Source organism: Apteryx rowi, unplaced genomic scaffold (genome assembly GCF_003343035.1).
Source record: "Apteryx rowi isolate R43461 unplaced genomic scaffold, aptRow1 scaffold_458, whole genome shotgun sequence".
Lineage (NCBI taxonomy): Eukaryota > Metazoa > Chordata > Aves > Apterygiformes > Apterygidae > Apteryx > Apteryx rowi.
In genome coordinates this window covers 104,906-130,594 of record NW_020450714.1, presented here as the reverse complement: position 1 = coordinate 130,594, position 25,689 = coordinate 104,906, and the positions used below count along the sequence as shown (strand labels likewise).

General features: G+C 37.7%; 1 protein-coding gene across 1 annotated transcript; it reads right to left on the bottom strand.

Moving 5' to 3' along the window:
* Positions 1–1,262: 1,262 nt before the first annotated feature.
* SLC6A19 (solute carrier family 6 member 19) lies at positions 1,263–25,281 on the bottom strand. The gene is made up of 12 exons (XM_026077558.1): positions 25,029–25,281; positions 16,777–16,917; positions 14,724–14,861; positions 13,536–13,717; positions 12,688–12,798; positions 11,768–11,880; positions 9,784–9,912; positions 8,142–8,298; positions 6,737–6,941; positions 6,314–6,473; positions 2,761–2,923; positions 1,263–1,496 (listed from the first exon to the last, which is right to left on the bottom strand). The coding sequence occupies exons 1-12, from the start codon at positions 25,228–25,230 to the stop codon at positions 1,287–1,289; spliced, it is 1,911 nt and encodes a 636-aa protein (XP_025933343.1). The 5' UTR covers positions 25,231–25,281; the 3' UTR covers positions 1,263–1,286.
* Between the last annotated feature and the right edge of the window lie 408 nt (positions 25,282–25,689).

Sequence of the window (25,689 nt, the reverse complement as noted above, 5' to 3'; positions counted from 1 at the left end):
TCTTGACAAGACCGTATAAATTCAGACATCAGAATCTAGTCCACTTTTACCATACCTGTTAGAGGTTAATCACTTCCTGCCTGTCAGTGAATCCCAAGTAACTATTTTTGTTGCTCATTAAATAGTTACTGAGGAATGTAACAGCTGAGTGCTTTCCTTCAAATGAAAGTGTGTGAGAACCAATTTTTGTTGTCTTTCAGTTATACCAGTGTTTGGCTATTTTGCACTCCAAAATATCTTAGTCCACAATAAATAGATTAGCCAGTCAGCTTGCTTGCTTCATTAAATCAACACTTTTGCCTGGATTCTTCTTCTTGAAATGGGAGTAATATCTAACTGAAGATGGACTTTTTTTGCAAAATACTTAGAGAGAAATAAAAGCCTTGCTCTGTAGCTAAGCATGTAAAGATGCTCAGGTTGCAGGTCGTCCAACCAGAAGTCAGCTTCACATTTAGGCCACACAAATCTCCCCAGTAAGGTCAGTTCATCTGCTTGGAGCTCTGCAAACATGCAAGTCCTAGGTGCAACTTGGCTTCCTGGCGCCTTATCAGGATATCTCACAGGGCACGCACAAGTCGGCACACACAAAGTGGCTAACAGCACTTACACACCATCACTGCTGCCAGGGTACTCACCATCACTGCTCTCACTACCATTGCTGAACTGCTGCTGCCCCCCTAACTCCTATGTCATCAGCAAGAGCAGAGCTATCTGCTGGCAATTTGGAAAAAAAGGCAAATAATGAAATATCCAGAATTATAAATGAATCAAAGTGTTATTTTCATACTTAGAAATGTTTTTATTAAATATTTTAAACTTCTGTATGAGACAATGTTTGTGGCTTTGTGCAACAAAATGGCACATAAAGTTAAAAACAATTTAATGTGCAAGAGAAGAGAGTATAAAACTGTCCTTCGTATTAGTCACCCAACCAGAATGACTGACATGGAAGAGTCTCATACGTAAGTCAAGTGCAGTGCATCCCCCAATAGAGAGCTCCCAGCCAGTTTTAAACAGGCTGGCTTCAAAACCAGAAGTAGGATAAATGATTTGGTGTAGTGCTCCATCCACTTGCGAATGTGGCTGTTTTGCTTCCAGGATCCAAGCTATTATCTCTTCACAGCGCAGCAATTGTTAGTTAAACATGCATTTTCCACAAATGTTTACCTGGAAACAACACATTATTATCCTTTTATGACAATAAAATTAACGCTTGATTCTTTATAAAAAAAAAAGTTTTTCCTTTCCTCACCAACAAGGGGTTCTTTCACATTTTTTAAATGGTTTTATGCTGAATTCTTTAAGTTCCCATTTACAGAAGTCTCAGATGTGGAGATCACAAGGCCCACATGATCTTTTTTTTTCTGACAGCAATTTCTAATGGCTTTGTAGATGGCAAAGACAGGGATGACCAAACTAGGCACTCCAGCCAGGATTACAATAATAACATACACCCAACTGGGATATCCAACCTTCTGTGATCTGGGGAAGTCTTCCTGCAAGAATAAACAACCAAGTTGTAGAAGTCATGATGAGCAAATACTTGGGAACATTCACACATTCAGTACTTCAACAGAATAAAAACCAGAATCATAGCAGCAGCTAGCCACAACTGCACAGTAACTTGCCAATTCTACAGCAGTTCTAGCTAAAGTCATTGCTTCTCAGGGGTGTGCAGTCTCAACCCTTTTGTATTTATTTATTCTTAAAAGTAACAGAGAGAGGAAAGATGGTGTGAAGGAAGCAGAAGTGGGAAACAGAGACTGGGGGACTGTTCCTGGCACACTTCTTAGGCAAAAGGAGTGTAGGAGGGACAGGGCACAGGCCATCGGTGCTTGGTGGCAGAATGGCCTTTGGGCAGGAGGGCTGAAACCGAGGGGTGCGGGAACGCTGAAACAGGGTACTAAGACCAATAGGAAGAAGAAGGTGAGGATGCTGAGGGAGGAGAAAAGGAGAAGAAAATGGTCTCATTTGCCCATCTTCTTTCCTCTCCCTTTGCATCTCCCTCTCTCTCTCTAACTGTCTTATGAAAATAAAAACCAATGGTTACAAATTAAGTGTGCTGTATGACTGCTTTTTGCTTTAAGGACTTCAGCAGRTCAGAGGATAAAAAAGCAGAGCTAGACTGGCAGAGGAGAGGTGGGGTCATGGAGAAAATAACGGGACCCACATTTTTCTTCTCTGTACCACATATGGCTTATTATTCTGGAAGGGGGAGAAAGCAAAAGTAGTTAGCTTATTGCTGTCATTATAACTTAAATAATACAAATACATTTGGAAGAGGAAACAAGAAATCTGGATAGGGTAATATTAACTTCTTTTGTCAGTCTGATGAGTAACCAACACTACTGCAGTTCTGTGAGTCTAAATGCATACAGAAATAAGTACAATATCAAAATGGTCTGGCCCATTTGGTCCTTTATCATCACAGAAAAGTAGTGACATTTTGAGCTCTTCTATAATCGCTACTATGGACTGACATCTGTATAATTGGTCTTCTTTCAGTCCTGCCCGACAACTGGAATAATTCTGATGTTTCAGTTTTGTCCTCTTCAGAAAAAGAGGATTCTCAATTCTAGGCATTACAGTTGAATTTAGCACTTGGTTTTCTAAGCAGTATTTTTTTATTACAATTTTAGGTATTGTAATAAGTTTTTCATCTGAAAACTGTTGCAGAGGGGAGATGAATGTAATTTAGACTATTACATTAAAGAATACATAAAATAATTCTAAGTAAGTACTTTGGCTTTATATACTTACATAATTAGGATCCCAAATGCTGTAGAGCAGTTTTTGGTTGACTTTCACCACAAAATAAAAAAAGAAGATAACTAGCATAATGAGAGGACTGATAATTCTCCAGGTAATCTGCCAGAAAATATTGGGCTTGTGTCCAATCATGAACTCAATATCTTTGTTAAACCTAGAAATAAAAGCAGAAAGTTCAGGACAATAAAAGCTGGACAGGATCAAAGAGCATCTACCTGTAGGTAGGAAAATCCAAACTAAACCTAACTGTACTTCTCAGAACTTTGCTAATGTCATTGTGAACTGAGGACTGATAATAACATCATGAGTTAGACCTAATTACTTTGAATTAAAACAGATATCACTATAACTATCTTAGCAATTTCCAATTCATAGCTCCCAAAAGAATGTCAAAAAAAGTTTTTAGAAATGTGCTTTCTGTCAAGAATTATGCAAAGCATATATAAAATAATTTTGGCAAGAAGCAGTCAATGCATAAGGAGTTTGTCTATAACATGTTGTAGTATTGCTTCAGGATTTTTTTTTTTTTTGTAAGCATCTCAGAACTGCATCAGTTAAAAGGAATGAAACATTATTAAAAAGGAGTAAAATTGGAATAATTTTAAAAATTAGATTCTGAGCATAATGTTTGCTTAATTTAGATTTCTACCAGTTTTCTCAGGTTGAGTACCAAAGAAATATTTAACTCATGCATGCTCATTAATGACACTTAAGAATGCATTACTCTGGTTATGTTTAGAGCACACAGTGGAAAATCATTGCATTGAAAGTAATATTGCCTGCATCAGTGCTGACCTAGCATGGCTCTACTCCCTTCAGATCCATTTTATGTCCTCTAGATATGATACAGCACTATGTGCACCCACTACTTAATTAAGAACTAGTTTGGGGTTTCTTTTGTCCACCCTCTCTTCTGGCTTTCCAGCATGGGGACTGAGTCTGAGGGGATTATTCAGTTGGTTCTACAGCTATAAACAACACGCAGAATTCAGTTGAGTCTCAACTACCATATAAATTTGTTTTATCTTTTTGTCCCTAATTCCTAAGATCTAGGTATTATTTTAAAGCCAGACTAAAGATAAAAAAAACACATAATTTCAAGAATGGACTATGCATGAAGCAAAATAGTTTACTATATAATGTGTAGTTTACTATGTTTCTTTTTGCAGTTTCTTTCAGGTGTTGGGAGATGATCTGAACAGAAAATACACATAAAATGTTGGAGTCAGTTAGAGGTAACTGTGGCCTGAGTTTTAGCATTCTGAATTTGTGTTTCAACAGAAGCTGGGGATGTTTTTTTCTGAAAATCCATCCAAATGTGTCACAGTTTAGGTTCCAAATTTTGAAGCAGCAAAATTGTGACCATTCCAGACTGAATCCAAGATTGACTTGGATGCATAAAGTTGGATTTTGAGAGGATTAGTCTAAATCCAAAAGCTAAGCACCTGAAAATCCTTGCCTGCTTTACCTATAGATGTGGTGCTCTCCTTTTTAAACTTACAGTTCCCTAAGTTCTCCTATGGGCACGCACAAAAACACATCAGTCTTGACACAACTAACTAACTAAATCAACTTCAATTTGGATCTAATTAGCAATCCAGAATTAGATGTTTTAGGTTAGATCTTTCTAAATTGCCAGCCAGAAGCATGCTCTAAGAAGGCATACAGCACTGCATTTCCGCGTAAAATCCTCCCGACAATCAAGGGGGGTGGTAAGGCTGTGGTGGTGGGAACCCTGGCCACACAACATAGTGCCAGAGGACATTCAGAATCATTTTCTTCCTTTCCCTGAGTAAATTCACTCTGTCCCTCCTTGGAGCGTGCTCTGCTCTATTTATTGGTACTGGAAGAGGCAGACAGAGCACCCTCCACATCCTAAGAAAAACTCAGGACTTTGGAGGTGGGAGAGAGCCTGGGAGAGTGAGCAGGTCCCTGTGGCCTGGGAACTGAGGCACAAGGAAAGAGGAGTCACATGTCCCAGTCCCTACTGCAGAGCATGTCCAGCAGTAATTCATGGAAAAGTACTATGGATAAAATGCAGATTTTCGAGCAGGAAGAGACATCTTTTTATTGGTGACCCTTTCTCAGTTTTTGAGAAAAATGTCACAGAATCTCATCTGGCGCAGATATCACCACCTTTAGGCAGCTGTGAATAAGCCCTGTACTGAAAGAAGGCTGAAAGCATCTCCAGTCCTCACTCTTTCCTCCTGGCTGGTGTTCAGCAGCTTTTCACCAAGCCTGCTGGCTTGTGATGGCTCCCATCTTGCACTGTGTTCCCAAGGGCCCTGCTGTCTCCAAGCTCTCTGCAAGAAACCTAGGTGCCAGCTACAGCAACCTGTACCCAAGTACTGGCCAAGAATGTTAATGTTAGGTCTTGAAGTTCTTTTCTGAATCAATCTCTACCCCTCTACAGCCTCGACTTGTATTTGTATTCTGGGAATAGTTTTAGTTTGACTTTGTAAAGTGGTCTGACATTTTAAAAGTCAGGAAAAGCAATCACCATGGACTTTTCTGTTCTCAACGCCGAAAAACAAGCCTTCTTTCACTAGGGTTCTTTCTATGTTGTGCTAATCTAATTTACCTAAGTTGATTCATACCTCCTCACAGAATATAAAACTGTACGTATGACAATATCTGCCACAGGGGCATTCACCCTATCGCCAGGAGCAGCACAGCTGGAGGGCTAACACAGAATCAAGCAAAACTTAAGGGTGACTAAAGTTCCTAGAGTTCCCTCATATTTCTTAAAGATTAATTATGAACAGAAAGATGGACGGAATTGATTTATTACATGTCTCTAGGAAGTTAATAGGATAATTACTCACTGCTAGAATTGATAAAGTCCTGAATCTATCAAGTAAGACAGAATGTATCTCAGTAGCTTTGGATTTGCATCCTGCTGTAAAACAATGTCTGCAATCTGCATGGAGCTGCTCACTGCTTCGGACAATATCGTTTAGCACTCATTTTAAGTATTCATGGAATATACCTGTGTTTTAAACTTTCAGCTCAGTGCTGATGTGCTTGTACTTTGCTTCTGCTAATTAACTAGTTTATGCAGCTGTTCTGAAGAGGTTTTATTGTAAATTCCACCGTGTTTAAAATGTAAATGAGCTATAGTGGCATTTATCTAACTATTGCAAATGTGTATGTTTTGACATATACTTTAAAAATAAAATATTTACATTCATATTATTCTACTCTAGGGCACTTTAGTGTTGTCTTGCAATCCCTTGGGGATGTGTTTATTTTAGCTGATTGTTATAGAGCATTATCTATGATAATGTTTTAGTAGAAAGGTGGACAGCTTTCATGTACAAAATAACCCCCCCCACACCAAACTCTTAACAAAGCATCTTTTCTTTTTGTTAAGAACTATTTTAGAAGTCTAAATCATGTAAGCAATGCTAAATTACATAAATTGCATAAATCCAGTGATTCATATGACAGAAATGATGTTCAAGGAGATGTAACAAGATTCCAGCTACAGGACTAATCAACTTATGCATTAGTTTCTAAGTGATGCTTAACTTGTATTTCATACCTGTCTATTCCATAAATGTAGACGACTGAAAACATCTCACAAAATGCAATTATCAGCAAGGGAATAGAGCCAGCAAAGCTGTCAAATAGAGCCAGCCAGTAATTACCAGACTCCAGCACAAAAGTAAAAGCTAACAGGTAAGACCCCACACAAATCAGACCTGTAAAAAAAAAAAAAAAAAAAAAAGTAACAAATGCACAGCAAAGATAAATATGTTATTTCAGGCACAGAAAGCACAAAACTAGTATGAAAGTTCCTCTCAATGAATCTTTTCAGTATTTTACCTTTTTTTTTTCTTTAGCCAAAATTATTTATCAATTTTAGGACAAATTCACCCATAGTTGTGTGTTATTAATAGTGCATTTTTAGCATATAAGCTATTCTTTGGCGGGGAGAATCATTTGCTTCAAATGCAGCACCTACCTGTAACAAGTTCCTTAGGCCATTTTGGGGGTATAAGATTAAGATCTTGCAAAGGTACAAGCACACCTTCCATATTTCCAAACATAGATGACAAACCCAAGCAGAAGAGCATGATGAAGAAGAGGATGGACCACAAAGGTGAGACAGGCATTTTGGTGATAGCTTCAGTGAAGACAATAAAGGCTAAGCCAGTTCCTTCAACTCCCTATGGAAGATTTAAGAAATTCCAAAAATTAGGCTCACTAACATACAGCATTCAAATTTACATATACATACATTACCTTGCTGTACACTACACTCTGCAACAGTAATCATGCTCTTTGTTTCCACAAAGACCTCTTAATACAGCAATATATTCACTGTAAATATAATATAAATTCAATTTAATGGAACAGAAAAAAAAGCTATACGGAAACATTTTATACTTGATTATCTTTTTATCCTAATACTATAGTTCTGCCATCCATAAACTAAGTAAGACTGTGGTGGAAAATGGTCCTGATGCTAAGCTGTTTGTCAGAGAACAATATAAACCCAAAAAAGGTTTTACTACTGCTGGGGGAGCACTTAAGCATCACACATAAAAAAGACAGAGTTATGATTTCAGTAAAGCAGTTGCATATACATGCACATTGTGTTCAAGAGAAATGATGTGAAAATACTATTTAGCATGTAAAATCAAAGTTTCAAGATTTCTGATTGAGGAATGCCAACACAGTGGTAAGTCTACCAGTTTGTGTATCTGTTCTCCCAACAGATGCACTAAAAATAACAGAAGTTGTTGTAAAACATTTTGTGTGGTTACACAGAACAGACTCTGTGCATCTATCTAAAGTGCCTGAGCTAAGGTTGCACATTCTCTAAATTTTATAAACACATCTTTTCATATGTAATTTCCCATCTTTTTAACCAAAAAAAGAAAACAATTACACATTTTTATCACAAATTCTTCATTGTCAAGGTTCATTCTTTTGGTGACACCCAGATACTGACTGGGAAAGGGCTTGCTCCAATTGCTTCCTCACTCTGGGAGTTTCTTCCCTAATTTTTGTGTCTTTCTCTCTCTCCCACCACAGCTGCAACCAGCTGTTTCCTGAGGAATACCTGCTGCTGTTTTGCCAGCTACATGAGGCCAGCCTAGAACACGTGAGTGCTTAGTTAATATTCTGACAGGTTGCCAATACTTTTCAGAGAAATTTAACTGTTTATCTCTTCAAAAACTAAATGGTTTCCCAAGGGAAAAACAAAAGTAGTCCTTTAATCCAAGGGCATTCCAAACAAACAGCAAATAATCAATGGAAATATCACAAAAACCCTTCTTAAGGAAGAATATTAAGCAACTTAAAATGTAAATATTGCTATGAGTTCCTACCACAATAATTGTATGAACATGTGTTAAACTTACATCATTCAAGAAACTTTCAAGATTACAGGTTTCAAACTTAAGACTTGCAAAAGTCATCGGATCAGTCATGTTACACAGCTTCTGCATTTGTTCAAAGTTCTCTTGGGTTACATTCCCTTCAGGCAAATCAAATGCATTCATCAATGTAAGAATATTTCTGTAAAAATGAAATACAAATAATTTGAAATTATTTATTTATAAGCAACTGCAGTATTCATTTTCATCATCAATCAAGTCATTAAGAGCACAATGTCTTTTATAAAGAAGATACAAAGGAAACAATGTTTCTGCTGCTTCAGCTCAGACTTGGAAGTGAGGAAGTCCAGTAGTTTTGTGCATGTACAGCTCTTTTTTTCTTCAGCCATACTGAGTGCGAAGCTGTCTCTCAGTGTGCAGACCACAGCTAATGGATCAGATGCTGCAGAGACCAGGGCAGAARTTGGATGCCCATCTTTGCACTGCAAAGTTAGGCACTTCGCAGGTCAGACTGGGACACTTCTGGGAATGTGCAAGGTGTCTGCAGTGATGTGTTATGGACTTCTACAGCTGAATACGAAAGAACTAGACAGGCATCTGCAGGGTCTGGCAGCCCAGGTTACATGAGAGTCTGAATTACTCTATTAAGGTAGACACCTAAGCAGTGAAGCTCTGCAGGAGGCAGTCTTAACACAGGGCTGATGCAGGGTGCAGGGTGTGCCACATTCAAGCCATAGCTCACTTCAGCAGGCAGTGATTTTTGGGAATTCTGCAATTTGTTGCAATATTTCTAGAGCATGTTCCAGTGGTTGGTAGAGCATCAACAAGGACATTAGCATCTACACTGTAATCCAGATGTGGCCAACACTGCAGGATTTTCAGAACTGCCTGGTTTTGTCAAGCACTGCTTCTGTTTCATAGGGAACTGTTAAAATGGGCAGCACTCTGTTGTGAGAGAACTCCAAGGCAGGACTACATAGTCTGGCCAAGAATGGCAAGAAGCCTTTGAGGGTTTCACATCAGCCCTAGTAGGAGTAGCAGCAGCAGTAGCAGCCTACTATCTTTTTTTTTTTTTTTTTTTTAATGTGTGACATAAAATCTAATTTGCCACAGAATTGAAACTTTTGCCCTACCCAAGTAAGTACACACACTTCTACAGAACATGGTACCTTTATAAATATTATAGCATGTTTTATTGAGTTAATATATCAAGAACTGAATCTACCTTTATGTAAACAGACATTATTAATTAACTGCAGTTGTATTTAAAAGAACAGTTTCAAAAAAAGCATTCAGAAGTGGAATGCCCTCCTTCCCCCTTGTTACTATTTGGAAGCATCAGGAAATAATGTAAAATATGGGTGCTTATGCATCATCTATGTAGAAAATAAGGTGGTTCAAATAATAATTGTTCCCTATGGGGTTGATACTGCCAAATCAGTCCATCCCTTGTACATCTAGAACAATATAGTTACACCTCAGAAATTCACATGATCAAAGCCATTCATCTTGAATGTGATTCAGATTTTTTGAAGTAATGGGTGGTCTGGCACCATAGGGATCAGGACCTGTAATTKTTCATGAATGACTGAGCCATTATCATCAAGCTAACAGAACTGCCCTGGCCAAAAAAACATCTCTATATTCTGTTTTTTCAATAGCTTACTTGTCGAAACAGTCATCATATCTTTCTGTGGCTCTGAATCCAATGATGGAGTATATGACGGTTGCTGCATAAATGGATGTGAAACCATTGATCACTGAGATAATCAGAGCATCTTTCTCACAGTTATTGCTGCAATTCAAAGAGAAGAAACAATGAATTTCAAACACATTCTCAGAATAAATGTTAAAAATTGGCCATCAAGATTAACAAAAGGGTAGTCTACAGATGCATAGGTACATTTCTATGTTCTCTATGAGTGTACAAGTACAGCTGATAGAGTTAGTGAATTAATACTCATGCCTTAAGAAATTTAATAGATATCCTTTTTTTCTCCTTAAATGATCCTATTCATAAGGAATAATTTCCTCTGTTCTTTCTTAGTCTGGCTCATGGAAGGTAAAACAGGCAGGGCAAAAACAATCTTTCCATACTCTAGATGAGTATGATAATTGCTATACCGTTGTCATCAGTTTCTATTGACTAGTAAACATTTCCCACTCTGTGTGTTGAATTTAATTAATTCCATGCTCATCTTGCTACTTTTGGATCAGGATAGGCTGTATGATAGAACTATATATATATGGCTAGAGGAGGCCTTCCTCGAGTTTCAGTCTTTTTTTCCTGTAAGAACTTCCCTTGTCTTTGTAATATTACTGAACAGGAAGAAGGCTGTCTTCCTGGAAAGAAAGGAGAGTGAGCATATAGAAGATTGCATCAGTTTGGGAGAAATGTGATTGAAACAGCATTGACTGGAAGGCAATCTCTTAAAAAAGGTTTCAAAGCTATACTTGCACATGAAGCTGTAGTAGCCAAAAGTGCTTTGGAATAGTTTTGTTTGATTGTTGGATAAAAATTATTTCAAAATATCCTGAAGTTTGGAAAATACTATGGGAATCTTTGCTGATAAGGTTGAATATGTAATCTATTCTATTGTGAAATCTAAACTCTTTTGGGGAGACTTTTCTGCTGCAGAGACTTCTTGACAAAGTATCTGTGCTAAGATGGAAAATTTGCAGATCCAGAAAGAGACCTTCATCTGACAGAGAAGATTAAGAATCAATATTAAATTAGTACATTGTTTTATGAGAAGGCTGTGAAGCTCTAGATATCATATTTCTCTTGGGCAAGACTGGACTACTGAGATGAATTTGACGTCATATCTAATTTTATGGTCAGCTTTAAGAGGAGAGGAAAGGAAAGCATGTTCAGCAAAGACCTCTGACACTGTGACTTTTCCTGATTTATGGTGTCCATACTGGGGGGGAGGGCAATAAATAACTGAATACGAAAGAACTGAAATAAACTGAAATTCTGCAGTCACCTCTGTTGTCAGTTTTTTCACTGTAACATGAGTCTCACAGACAGTCTTTATAAAAATATTACTTCCTTTCACAGAAAGTAAAAGGCTCAAGTTTCTCTTTGTTATGAATGGGTGGATCTCTGATGGCTTTGAAACCTCACAGTATTTAATGAGATGGTTACATGCCCAAATCATCTGAAAGCAGAGTCACTCACACCTCTTAGCTAGTACTGACTGCCAGCAATCATTTGAAGCTGATGGTCTCAGTATTGGCATAACTCAAGTAAATTTTTTTAGCACTGCAAGTGGTCCAACACCACAGTGTAACATTATGGAATTTGCATGTTTTTTCTTATATCTCCTTCATGGGAATTTCATGAGGTTCTGTCAGCTTCCTCATTAAATCATTAACTTCTGGGAATTGAAGGAGGGTGGCCTAGTGTCACAGTCCTAGTGTGTTGGAAAGGCAGGAATACACTGATCCTTTTCGTGTCTCTATCGGAGAGACTTGCACTGAGACTTGCAGGCACCAAAAGTTCCAGATGAACTTTTGAAAAACACCTGAAAACAAGAGTGGTGACAGAGAATTACATCAGTGACTGAAATGCCAATAAACTGTGGTCGGACCTGAGCTGAAACTGAAACATATTCATATAAAAATTTGGTTTTTGCCTGGCTACTTACTGTACAGAGTTGTAACTGGAGAAAGAGATGAGGCCTCCAAAGGCCAGGGAGAAAGAGTAAAACACCTGAGCACCCGCATCCAGCCACGTCACTGGATTAGCCAGCTCAGCAACCTGAGGCATCAGACATATGGCTTTAAGCATATATAACATCATTATTTAGACTGAATATGAGAAATTTAAAACAGTAATAAAACAAGATCATTAACCTTGCAGAACTCACCACTTTTCAAGACTGTTAACAAATAGGTCAGTACTCTTGTCAGACTTAATTTCTTTCAAAAAGAAAATGTACCAATATGCTAATATCATGCAGTGTAGAAAAGTAATACTTTGAAAATTCATTAAAACATGACTTTCCATAGCTGATGCTTACAATGCCTGTTTCCAGAAAATGTGTTTATTATTTAATTTTAATAGGAAGCATTCATAGGTTTTCTCATGGAAAAGGAAACCCCTTTTAATTTTGCTAAGAAATTGTTCTATAATTAAACCATTTTAGTAGGCTCTGTGTAGCTATACAGATTAAATGGGGGTTATTCCCAACTATACCATTTCTGCTTGAAAGTTAGGCTAGTCCTTTACTAGAATATGGGACATTCTAGAAAAAGAATGCAAGCTCTTTTATAACAACTCCATAGTATTGCAAAGGTCCATTTTTTGTAACAAATTTTGATGGTAGAGATAGAGATAAAGAGAATGGATGTGTGTGTGTGTGTGTGTGTGTGTGTGTGTGTGTGTGTATGCGTGTGTTTTTCGCATATGATGCAAAAAAGGACTCACCCATCAGAATCAAGGTTTTACAGACCTGAAGGATAGTTAGAAAAGTATTGATGGAAGGGATTCATTTCCACTGAACTGTCAATTGCAGAAAGAACTATATAGTAGTTTCATTAAGGGATAAAGTATCCAGTGACTTACATTAGGAGTGAAGAGATACACAATTCCATTGACAGATCCTTTCAGTGTCAAGCCACGGATTAGAAAAATGGTAAGCACAAGGTAAGGAAGAGTTGATGTTACATACACAGCCTGCACAAGGAACAGGCAAATAAAACACTTAAATAAAATGGAACACTTCAAGAAAAAGGAAGGAAACAGAAGGAAATGAGGGGAGGAAACAATGAATTAACATATAAACAATAATGGCAAGTTTCAAATAAGTCACAATTAACATACTAGAGAAAATTATGTTCAAAAGAAACAGTAGGTGCAGTACATTTTGATAAAATACAGTTTTACAGTTAATGCTCTATTTAAGACAAATTGTCACTCCTGAAATTCAACTCATCATTCAATCACTATCACTAGGAACATAAGAAATAATATACATCCTGAGATCACACTGATGCTGCTGATGCAAGTACTGGATCTAACTGGCATCTCTGGACAGCAGAATGTGGGTTTCACAGTTAGAGAGATAATATTAGGGATTAGCACAAATCCAAATAAATCTGTGCATGTATGTTCTGAAGAGAATGGCCATAGCAAAAAGACTGAGCACCTTGATCTTTCATTGAAGACTACTACTAGTGGTAAGGTGGTAATACCTAAAGAAGGTTCTGCCAGGATCTATAAGGATGAGGAATCTGAATTGCTCACACAAATTTGCACATAAATCAAATCAGATCAAATTAAATTCCTGTGCGTTCAGCTAGCCATGCTTTCACTGGAGAAACAAGCAGTTTCTATAGTATGATTAGGTCTGTATAATAAGGAATCACAACAGCATAATAACTATTCTTTCTCTCTTGTATAAAACACATTACCTTTCCCGTTGTTTCAATGCCTCTGATTGTGCACACGTACAGTACACCCCATGCACATGTTAAACATAGCAAAAGCCACCACTGTACAGTGCCTGAATCATCAATAGATGTGGAGGTATTTAACGTTTCTCGGTACCAGAAATAATCTACAGGAGAGCTCCTGGCACACTCTTCTACGTAATCTGTAACACAAAATTATTGTCATGTTGTATGTCTTTTATTTACTGGAAAAAAAACATGTTAAATAATTAACACTAGTGTTCCAAATTATGCTATGTAACCTCAATGAATTTGCTGTTGGCAAATTTCAGATTCCTAGAGGCTAGTTTCATGAAAAAATGCAAGATTCTAAAGAGATTTGTTTAACAGGGATTTCCCTGCAGATTTTATTTTTATTTCTATCAATTCAACCATCTTTGAAGCTCACCCCAAACTCTTTTCCATCTGTTTCATTTTTCTTTTCCTACAAAAATGTGAAGACGGTAGCATCTTGTGCAAAGGGAAGGGTGGAGACGATTTCTGAGCATGGATGAAATTAAATGGATCTTTTTTTTTAAGGATCTCTCATTGATATAGACAAAAATTTTACATTTCCTTTCATATTTATATAAATATTTTCCATTATTTCCCACTCAGATGGACTGGAGTGCTCAAAGCACAATATTGAGATACCCTGTCAAGTCCCAGATAGCTTTAAAACTCCCAGGACCATTTTAAACTGATCTAAATAAAATTGTTGATGGATTTATTCTGCCATTTCATACTAGGTATGTGAGGAAACATGACTCTTTACCACTGACACTGATAACTCTCACAGGAAACATGGAAATTCTTTTCAACAATGCCTCACTCAGCCTGACATGTTAGTTATGAAGAAACATGTTGTCTAAATCTGGCAAGTGTTAATGTGTGCACTTTGAGAATATTCTATAGGTGAAGAAACACATCTGTCAAAATTGTTCTTATGGCTTCAATTCTGAAGTTTTATTAAAATGTCCAAATTTGTCTCAAAGATTAAGTATTGAGCATGCTTCATATAGTGCACATTTTTATAAAACTCAAGTAGTACAATAGCACAATGGTCCTGGCATGCTTTGCTGCTGTTTTACAGAAAGAGTCCCAATTAGGCTAATTGCTAGCAATAAAAAATGTGCTTTGCAACAAAATGCAATGGTTTTTAAAATATACCTGTTCTGTTGGCATTGAGAGGACAGCTACTCCAAGGCAGAGGCTCTTGGAAGGAGTTGAAGAAATACCACATCACCCAGGCAATAATAGTGTTATAATATAAACCCACAAGGAAGGATACAAACATTGCCGCTACTCCTAAAAAGAAATGAAATTCAGAATGTGATGTAAGTTTCCATTCACTTCAAGACATATTAAAATATATGAAGAAAAAAAACAGAGGAAATTATAAAAAACTAAAATCAGCCCAACTAAGTCCAACCAGATATATGAATACTAAAGCAGCCATGGGAAATTTGATTTTAAGGATCTGAAAATACATGCTGTCCTTGTACTGTCAAAACAAAGTAACATGCTTTTACGCCTCTCCCTCTCCAAAACATGTTAAAAAAAAAAATGCTAAAGCTTCAAAGGAAGGAACTGCAAGGCCAGAATTAGCACTCTTTCAGTGCCTGCAGTGGGGCACAGTCACTATGCAGGGAACCTATGTTAAAGTCCCAGTTCTGGATAGGAGTGTGCATTGTGGTACGAGCTCCATTCTGTCGGTCCCCAATCTTTCACGACCAACCTCACCATCCTACTTCCATGGTTTTTGCCTTTCTCCCTCTTCTCTTCCCTGCCCTGTATTTGTTTCAGGCTGTGTCCTGTTCCACGTTGCCTGGGCTGATGTTCCTGGAAGCCAATGTGACTGGAAAAACATCTCATCAACACTTTCTTGAATGTTTTCAGCCTAACTGGGGAGCAGCTCTGTCATTAGGCACTAAGGTTTGGAACAGAGGGCTGAGCTGCAGTTCCCATCTATTTCATGTGATCATAATACAGAAGTGGCCCACTCAGCTTCTTTACCATTTGCAAGCCAGCTGGAAAATCACGGAGTTTCTTTTCAGTGTAGGCTTTATCCCTATAAATTCATTATCTAAAGATTACACTACTGAGTTCTACACAGGCATACAGCCTAAAACTACTCTGAGACTGAAGCTGACAGCGGGTGTAGGAGCCAAAATTATGGATGTAATACCTCCCCATGGACACTACACATCCTGTTCAGTCTTGCTTACTGGTTATAGGGAATTTGGGTACATGTAGCACTCACCTGACTTGGGATTTTGCCTAAATGAGACCAAGCCTGTCTTCCCTTTCCGTAAGGTCACTGCAGAGGTTAGCAGAGGTGCTTGCCTATTCTTTGCGATATGGGAGGGGCAGCTGCCAGGAGGCAGGGTCTGAGAAGAGCTATAGGATGCAGGCTGATACTTCTCCTTCTCCACTTGTTCCAAAGTAGTCAACCTCTCGTGACTTTTGTGGCGGACAGTAGATGCTAATGATTAGCTCCTGAGGGCTCTTAGGTTCAGAAGTTTGAAAAAATCCAGAAGCAATGGAAGAATATCTTTTGTATGTGATTTATAGATGCAGTTGATGCCATCAGCAAGCAGTCCTAACTGACTGCATTTCTTCTTTCAAATGTGTGGTAGTGAGACTTCTGTGGCGTTTTTAATGATACATGCATAATGCTGCTTTTACTATGTCATCAGATTGAATAACTGAGAACCCCTAAGTCTTACACAGATGTTAACAAGCATTTTCCGGAAAATATTCTGTCTCTATGACTTTTAACCTGGTACCTCTCTCAGAGGTAAGAAAGTAATATTACATGGAACTGAAGCCTGGTAGACCAACATACAGAAAGATTCAACTCTTATATTTATCCACAGAACAGCTACAGAACAAATTATGGGTACACTTAAATCTTCATCCTGATGGTAAAGACAGCAATGTTGATAATACAGACGATATCTCTGAAGCCTGAAAGTGCTCTCAAATTAGAAAGACATTTTAAGAGTACCAACAGTACATGAGGACCCAGATACAACATTGTCATAGTTTGTTATCAAGATAAGTCTGAGCTATAAATCGACAGTTAGTGAGAAGGTAAAAGTGATAATCCTGGAATTTTTTATGGTGCACCAGAATAAAATATTGAAGCTTTGCTCTTAAGGTTATCAATTCAGAGACTCGCGCTTTATGGTTTGGGTTTTTATATCCTCTTCTGACTTACCAACACCTTTCAGAGTAGGATGGATTGAACTCCAGACTCCCACACTGCCTTTCCTCAGCCTTTGACCAATGGCAAACTCAAGATGAAGCAGCGGGATACCCTCCAGAACTAGCAAAATCAGGAAAGGGATCATGAAGGCTCCTGAAATGGATAAGAAAAAAATATTTCCTGTCAGTGAAATACTGCAATAAAGCACAAACTTCAGTTATGTGGGCTTTTCAAATCGCAATTAAGTTGTGAGCATACTTGTGGAAACTGTTCTATTTTCTGAACAATGCTTTTGACTGATCTTGTAATTATACAGATTGCCCAGGGGGCAGACTATATTGCATCTCTGATTCCAGGTAAGAATTCTAACTCTTCTTAAGTAGGAAAATAAACCTAAATTATATATTCCCAAGGTTAAACTTTGAAGGGGCCACCTTTGGATTCCAAATGGAGGACAGATAGCTACTTYGTTGGAATTACTTCCTTTTTTTGTGTGTGTGTGTGTGAAAGATTATGGTTTTATAATCGTGAATCATGCAAATTATATGAAATAATTAAGTGAACTAAGCAAGATGCTTAGAAAGATCAGGCAGGAGCAGGGTGGGGGTGACTGCCAGCCCCAATAAGGTTGTCTACATAAAATAACCAATAACTACCTGCTCAGTTAAACAGCTTTTTTGTTTGAGTAGGTGAGGTCTGAAGTTCAGAGTTCAAACCCTGCTAGTTATGACAAGGCTGGTTAGTATAGGCCTTTTTTTAAATTCATTTCTTCCTTAATAAAATATACCTCAGACTTGAGACATAACATATAACACCACACTGGAATAGCAAGGTGCAGAGTCAAATGCTTTAAAGTTGAGACATATTAGAATTATGGTTATCTGTAATTACAAAAAGTCTTTAACTGCCTGTTCACATACAGTAAATAATGAAAGTACATAAAAAATGCAGAACACTACAGGAACTGTTCAGCTTTGGATATGTGCTGCCTTCTTCCCCATGTATGCAATGAAAATAAAATAGAGCAACAGAGGAAGTTTGAAGAATGGAAACTGTAGTTTTGAATTCAAGGCAACTCAATGTTGTTTGGAAGAACTGAACTGCATGTTTGTCGGCTCTATGGGGTATCTTCATGATGTCATATACACCACAGTTTTAGAAAGAATCATTATTGTAAACTCTTCATTTTCTGTGTGCTTCTTTGAAGTCTGATAAAACAATATCATTGTTTTAAGTGGTCACTATTATGATGAAATCAGCCAGCCATGCTGTTTTACTTTCCACTGTAATGGAATTCAAATACTGCTAGTTCCTCATTTGTCTCTCATTGACATTTTGAAGATATGCTAATCAAGATCTGTACTTACCTTTGAACACATAAAATATGATGCAAAATGCTGAGCACTTCGAAAATGCACGTGCCACTCATCTGATTGAATGAATAATCTCTGATGTACCAGAAAAAATATTTTTTTGTTGAGTCCAGTTGCCAAAGGTAGTTGTGTTGACATGATAGCCTCAGACTTATCTCGACCATCTCCTTTAGCTCCACAAAAATTTCTTACTAAAAATTTAACACTTTTCAAAATCAGTGTAGCTCATCTTGCATGGATTAAAAATTGGCTATCACTCTAAAAAAGGAGACTGACAGACTGAAGAGGTTTCAAAAGAGAGCCAGAAGAAAAATTCTGACTCAGGACATGCTTTTTATTAGTGAAAAACTGAATGACTCAGCATTAATTGTTATTTGTAGAGAAGACTGCCACTCTTCATCTGATTTTACATGCAGTACATGTAGATTTGGCTTCAGCAGTTTTGTGCTCTACTGATACTCCACCCTATTTCTGTGCAAACAACATTTCTCCCAACCTTTTTATTCTTGCTTTCATAGATAACAGGATTTCTGCAGTGTATGTGGAGATGAGTGCCCTCTCACTATTGACATCTGTTCCCCTACAGCCTGATGGCTTCCATCCTACTTGGGAGTGTCAATGGGACAATTTCCTCACAGTCAGCCTCTGGCCTTTCACAGAGATTAAGTTACTTATCAAAATATGGAGCTGCAAGCAGTCAGAAATGTGCCATGCTCTTATCTCACATGAGGCTGGCATACACTTTCCCTCTTGTTGCCCTCCTTCCAGGAGTTCTCATGAGGGTAAGATGAGATATGGACAAAGTAAATGTGATTATACTGGCATGACTAAGGCAATTTTAGTTCCAGAGCATTTTCTCTGTTTTGAGCTAGAAGCCCAGGACACCTCCTTAGAGTCTGAAACCTGACCCCCGCAGAATCTGTATGCCCCTTCCATCCACATCTTTTCTTTTCATCTCCTATTTTGAATTCTGGATAGGTCTCTGTTGTACAGCAGTCTCACTTCTCTCTGATAGTAATAAGTATGGTAGTAATAAGTCCAAAAGATGAATCTGTACAGCTACCTGATCCAATTATTACTCATTTGCACTCAGGGTAAGTCCTTGTCACTCTTTGAAACTCAACTTTCAGTGGTTTTAATGTGTGCCTTGAAACTTAAGAATGGACRGACTGGCAGCTGGTTCTGCTAATGTGCATTTATTAACCATCTTTGCTGCTAATGGAGAGATATCAGCTTTTTTTCTCATCGGGCAACAGTGAGATTTCTTAATGACTTGATTAGAAATTCTTCCCCAGACAAGGATCTTGTTGCTTATGGAAATATATGAACTTTATAAACCTTTCAAACTATGGCCACTTATTCCTTATCATACTTGTCATGGAAAATAATCTTTTCTGGTAGCTATCATTTCTGCTAGCAGACGATAGGAAGATAAGGTAATTTCCTATGAAGCATTAGAAGCATTTATTTTAGAAAGTATTCAAAGGTAGTACCAACTTTTCACTTTAAGTAGAAAACATGTTGACTGATGTTTTGTTTTGGGCTCCATTTTTTCACGGTTGAGGCATTCTTGCACATCTAAATGCAAAGTGCACCTCTACTCACTGTGGTCTAGCAGCCTGGGTAGACATCATGCCTCAGTCTCCAGGATGGAGAGGTTCAGGAATAGCGATGTCTGTGCATAATCTACCTCTCCCTGTGGACAGCACAGTGTATCAAATATTGCTGCAAGACTCTAAAAATGGAACTGTCTTCTGCGGTGACAGGATGCACCATGAGAGTTCTGTCAACCTCCATGGCTTTCCTGAGCGCTCCAGACATTTACAGAGGTGTCATAAAAGAAGACTTTAAACATGACACAACTTTTGATAGAGCAATCAGGTGAAGGGACTCCATGACATTCCTCGTGCAGCCATAAAAAGGGGAAAGGATGCCTTGCAAGGAGTCATCTATCATGTGAAAAAGATGCGCAATCCAGCTGCATACTCAAAGCCTGTCCAGCTTCCCTCCTACCTTGGAATCTCCAGGAAATAAATTTGGGGTTCTGGGGTTGACACAAATGGAGAAAGTGACACTCTGCCCACCCCTTTCATTATCACAGACATATATACTTGCAGTGCACAATCTATATCCCTATGGGAACTAATACAACTAAAACACTTCTAGTTTGAAGGACTAGCCATGTATATCATGGTAGCAACAGTGATTAAAAAAGGTAAGGTGTGCTGTGTCAGAAATGGAAAAATAAGTAACATTACTTATATTTAACTACAGGAATATTGGTATAAGCATATTTTCAAGAGCAACAAAATGCCAATTCTCAGTTACACACATCACTTTTTTCTCTTTTTGTTGAACTGGGATTCAATAGTAACAGTCAACTCAGAAATACAACTCTGTCATACTTTCCATTTCTCTCAGTTTTTCCTCAACCTTTCTGAAATAACCTGTACTGAGAAAAAAGGGACAATGACTTTGCAAAGCAGATACATGGGAGATACAAAAAAAATCAATGTTTTTTGAGCTGTCATATTTTTATGAACTTGACAAACAACCCAGCAATCTGATAATAAATCTTGTATAAATGTATATAAACTATAAGTAATCTTTCCAGTTTGAAACTGTTACAGCTGAGATATTGGATTCTAATCCTGGTTTAGTATTGTTCTTCAGAACACCTAATATTTGAGTTGAACATCTGTATTGCTATTACTCATTTTTTGCTTAAATAAGAAGTGTAATCTAAGATTTTCTAGTGTAAAATAGAAAACATTATTATTGCTTTCACATATTTTCTCATAAGGGAGCACAGCTAAACTTCAGGCTAAGTTGTTTTCTATACTGCCATCTTCTTCGAGCTCAGCTGCAGCGGGAATACCAGTTCCAGGGAGGAAACTCCGCTGTTCGGCCTGCTGAGGTCATTATTGACTCTTTGTTCAGTGTCTCGTGCATGGAGGTGAAAAAGTTCTCCCTGACACAGTAGAAATGTTTATGGCAGACATATGCTAACTGTATACTTAAAGACTTTTTTTGTATTGATGGTTTAAACATTAAAGTTACATCCTCTTTTTTATAATACTCACCAGGGATGAAACAAAAATGTTTGACAGTTGATTAAATGACATGTTGCTCAATAAAGATTAAACAAAAGCCATGTGTAATGTCAGAGATAGATAGCTACCAAACGAAAGGAAATTTCAATCTCATTATGCTGGTGAAAGCACTGAGGCAAACACACTTGCCTGTATGTTGTGTGTATATTGAAATCAAGTTTGCCTGTGGTAATGATATATTTTACAATTTTTAAGCCATGAATTATTTTTAAAAGGAGAAAATATGCTTCACTCTACTATTTTTTACCATGCTAAATAGTCCGTTTTTTAAAAATACAAATTTATAGTCTACGACAAAAAAAAGCAAATAAACTATTTAACCACCAATTTCTTCTTGTATATTTGGGTATCACAGTGTTAAAACACTCTACTGTAATGTTGTGTGTAGGAAAATGAAGCCCTCAAATATTTATAGATTTACGTCCAAACATCTGAAAATAAAAGCTGTCTCTACAACTCAAACAGTGTCCTTAACTACCTTCAACATAGTCAGTTTGGAGAAAAAATAATCTTCATCAAAGTCAAACTACTGCATGGGTAAATTCTCTACTTCACTATACTCCATTTATGTTTCCTGAGGGTTATAAAATGCACAAACACTGATTCACATACTAGGTGGACATACAACCTAATTTGGGGGAAGTCCTTGCTGAAATAGATGCTATCTACACCCTTGCTACTAGACGCTATAGGTGCTAAATAGCTCCAAACTTTAATTACTGTAACTCGTATATTAAAAAGAAAAAAGTTAAGATTGCAAAGCCAACCACTCAGAAAATATTTTCATTATGGTTGTCTATGCAACCTTGATTCTGCACATACTTTGAGATGGCCTTTAATTATGTGATCATGTATGAATTTTTTTCATCCTCTGCAGACTGTGGATACTATTTACTCAATATATTTTTAATTTATTTATCTTTCTCTTAATGCATGGCCAGAAGTCTTCCACAATCATATCCAAGGTGCACTTTAGGGCTCTGATGAAGTAACTGGCATGCATGCTTCACATCAGCTAACACAGAAGAAGGTGCATAACGTTGCTGTTTTCCCCTACCCTGCTATAGAGACTCATCTGTGGCGTACCTAAGGGTTATGTAAATATAGAGATAAATGAATCTTCTTAACCTCACCCCTTTGGGGCAGAAAGTGATATCCACATTCTAAAGCCAATGTTGAGTGACAAAGATTAGGGGAAAGTTTGTCTAAAATGCCTAGGAAATGTTGATTTCCAACTGGAAGCAGCTGAAGCCAGACTTTATGAGTGTGAGTGCATTCAAAGATGATGCAGAGAGCTGCATCTATTGGGTGTTTTCTATGCCGTGAACATGGCTGAATGGCAGGTGGAGACATAGAAACCAGAATATCTTGCTAGGCAAAAAATTTCTCAACACCAGCGTATCTTCAAAAATGAGAACTTCAAGATCTGCTTTTACAATACAGATAGTTTAACATGTTCTAATCCAAGGCCATGCCTCCAAAAGACAACAAAGAGCCATTTTTCTCTGACTGCAGGGAGAAGGTGGGAAAGAGGACACCACTGGGCACCTGGACTGTGAGGAGCAGTAGTGAGAGGGTGGCAGCTGTGGCTGGAGGTAGATTTAGAGCTCCTGGAAGAGCCTGAGGAGCACTATACAGCACAGAGAGAGGAGGGATTGCACAATAGGCCTCCACCCTCACGTGTGATGAGGATAAGGAATCCTTTCTAAGCAGCCATGGGAAAGGCATTGCTGCTCACTACTATCTATTGATATGAATTACAGCATATTTCCGATGTTCTGCAGAAGAATCAATAGAGAAAGCTCTTCTAGCCTTTGATTTTCAAGTCTGGCCATATGGACAGATGTCTGTACAGTAACTCTGATCTCAGAGTCAGCTTCCTTGCTGCATGCTGCCTTATGACTTCTGTCTAAAATTTGAGTAAGAGAGTCCCAGGGAAGGAAGGAGCAGGGAGATTTGATGACTGCTGTTAATGTTCCTGACCAAGGACAAGCCACAGAACAATGGAAGGCAAAAATCATCGTTGTCAAAGCATAATTTAAAATACAGTACTAACACACACAGAACAATTCATAAATCTTCATTGACACCAACCGGAAAACTATGATCCATACAAAGTTCTTTGCTTGTGTTGGATGTTTATTTTTCAGCTGCGCTTTATAGTGCTAGAATGAGAAGCAGAGGAAAGATAGATGGAAAGATAGAAAGCATCTATAAATCAATATTGTGAAATAAGGCATTTCCACTTTATAAGAATAAACAGAAGGTGAGTGAAAGTCCCACCTGAGAAGCCAGTGAGTGCCATGAATTTTGGACATATCCATTCACTTGTTCAAATCAGAATTGTCACACATGGAAAGGGAGTTACGATTTTTTTGGCTGACTTGTGACTTTTTGTCACAAGAGTTTTCAGTGCTGCAAATGACCTTCAGTTTACGCTGCCAATCCTAAACACCAGCCCATGTTATAAAAATCTTAACATTAAAAGCATCCCTTTTTGCAGATGAGCTATCTGAGTAATCTGCAGTTAAATGCCCCTAAATTTGTACCAATAACTCTCCACCCAGCCCTCCTTACTCCCCATTTTAACTAGGAATAGCAATTTTTAAAAATCTCATTATGTATATTTAACACAAAAGTGCTTTAAAATACTGATCCTTAAGCCCAAAACCCTTTTAAGATCAAACCATTTTCAAGATCAAGCATCCCAAAGGAACAAACACCATTTATACATATCCTGGAGTGAAATGCAGATGAAAAGTAGATAGTGAGCAGAACAGATTGCCAGAAAACTGCCTGGGGCATGACAAAGTCTCAGTAAATAAGCTTGGGTTGCATGGAACAGCCCTGGCTTGTCAACAGGACTCAGCATGCAACCCACTCCTGGACTGCCTGAAAACACTTGTTATCATTGCAGCTGTGAGGAACGTACACAGATTAATTTCTCTGTCAGTCCATCCAGTTTCAGTCTATATTCAGCTTTTACCCTGCAATATTTTAGATAGTTCTTCCTTAAAGAAGTATCAGGTACGAGAGAAACCTAAGCAAGTAATACTGCTTTGAGGAGGATAACAGACATAGTGTGATATTTATGATGTCATATAATTTTTAAGCAGTGGTTTAGCTCAAAATCTTGCTTTAAAAACAAACAGTAAACCAAAGAAAGAAAACATTTAATATGGCCTTTCAGTCCTAAACTGAACCCTAAGGAGTCACAGTGAATTTTACAGTAAATAGTGTACACATGGATCTTAAAGGACTTAATACCAGCAACTGCTAAAAAAAAATAGGTACTCTTAATAATAACCATTTTTGTGCTGTTACTTCTGCTATCATAAATTACATGCACACTGACACTACAGCTGACACACAGATCAGTCCAAAACCAATAAAAACCCAAAGAAAAGATCATTTGAGATCATGATCAGAATCATACTTCCGAGTAGTTTATTGATATATGAAAATATACATATATAGAGATGTATCTGTAAATTAACATCGGGTTTAAATTGATAAAATATACTATTTAGATAACAGTGCGAGACAGATTAGATCAACCATGTATCCCGAAATAAACAGTCCCTTTTCTTACATCACTAATAAACCTCAACGGATGTACATAACCTGTGAAATAACCTTCTCCATCAGACAGTCTTCTAAACATCATTATTTTTATAGAAACTGACCAGCTGTAAACAAAGTATTCATTCCTTGTATCCCCAAAGGGAGATTAAAGATAGATTATAGCCAAGTTAATCAAGATATATTAAAGACATACCTCCTCCATGGCTCTGACAGAGATATGGAAATCGCCATACATTTCCTAAGCCCACACAAAACCCTACACAGGTCAGCATATACTGAGCCTTGTTATCCCATTTTGGTCTTGAATCTGCCTCTTCTTTTTCAAGGACCTCCAGTTCTGCATGGGAAGGTATTCTGTCCTCCAGGCCAGGATTGGGTAACTGTAACTTCACCATATTTTAAATTTCCTGTCTGGAAAAGCTGCCCTAGCAAGATGTTTATGAACCAGGCAGCTAGTTAGAAATCTGCACAAAAAGGGACCATCTAATTGCTGTCTTCAGCTATATATAGCGAACCTTTGGCACTAAACTTGAAAGTGCAGACTTGTGGTAAAAAGAAGCGTCAGCAAATCATTCAATTAACCAAGTCAGCTCTGACACTTATTAATGCTTTATCTGTCAAGGTTTTATGGAACATTCTGTTCATCTAGTACAAGACATTGATTTCAGTTAATGTAATTCAGGAGATAATTTGGCTATAAACTGTAGTCACCTATAAGGTTATGAAATACCCCTTGCCACTCCCTTGTTTAAGCTCACTTAAAATGCATATATATCCCTAACAGATATGGAGTAAAGAGATTTCACTGGCCCCAGACCTAACATAAAGGTTTCAGACTACTTTTTGTAAGGAAG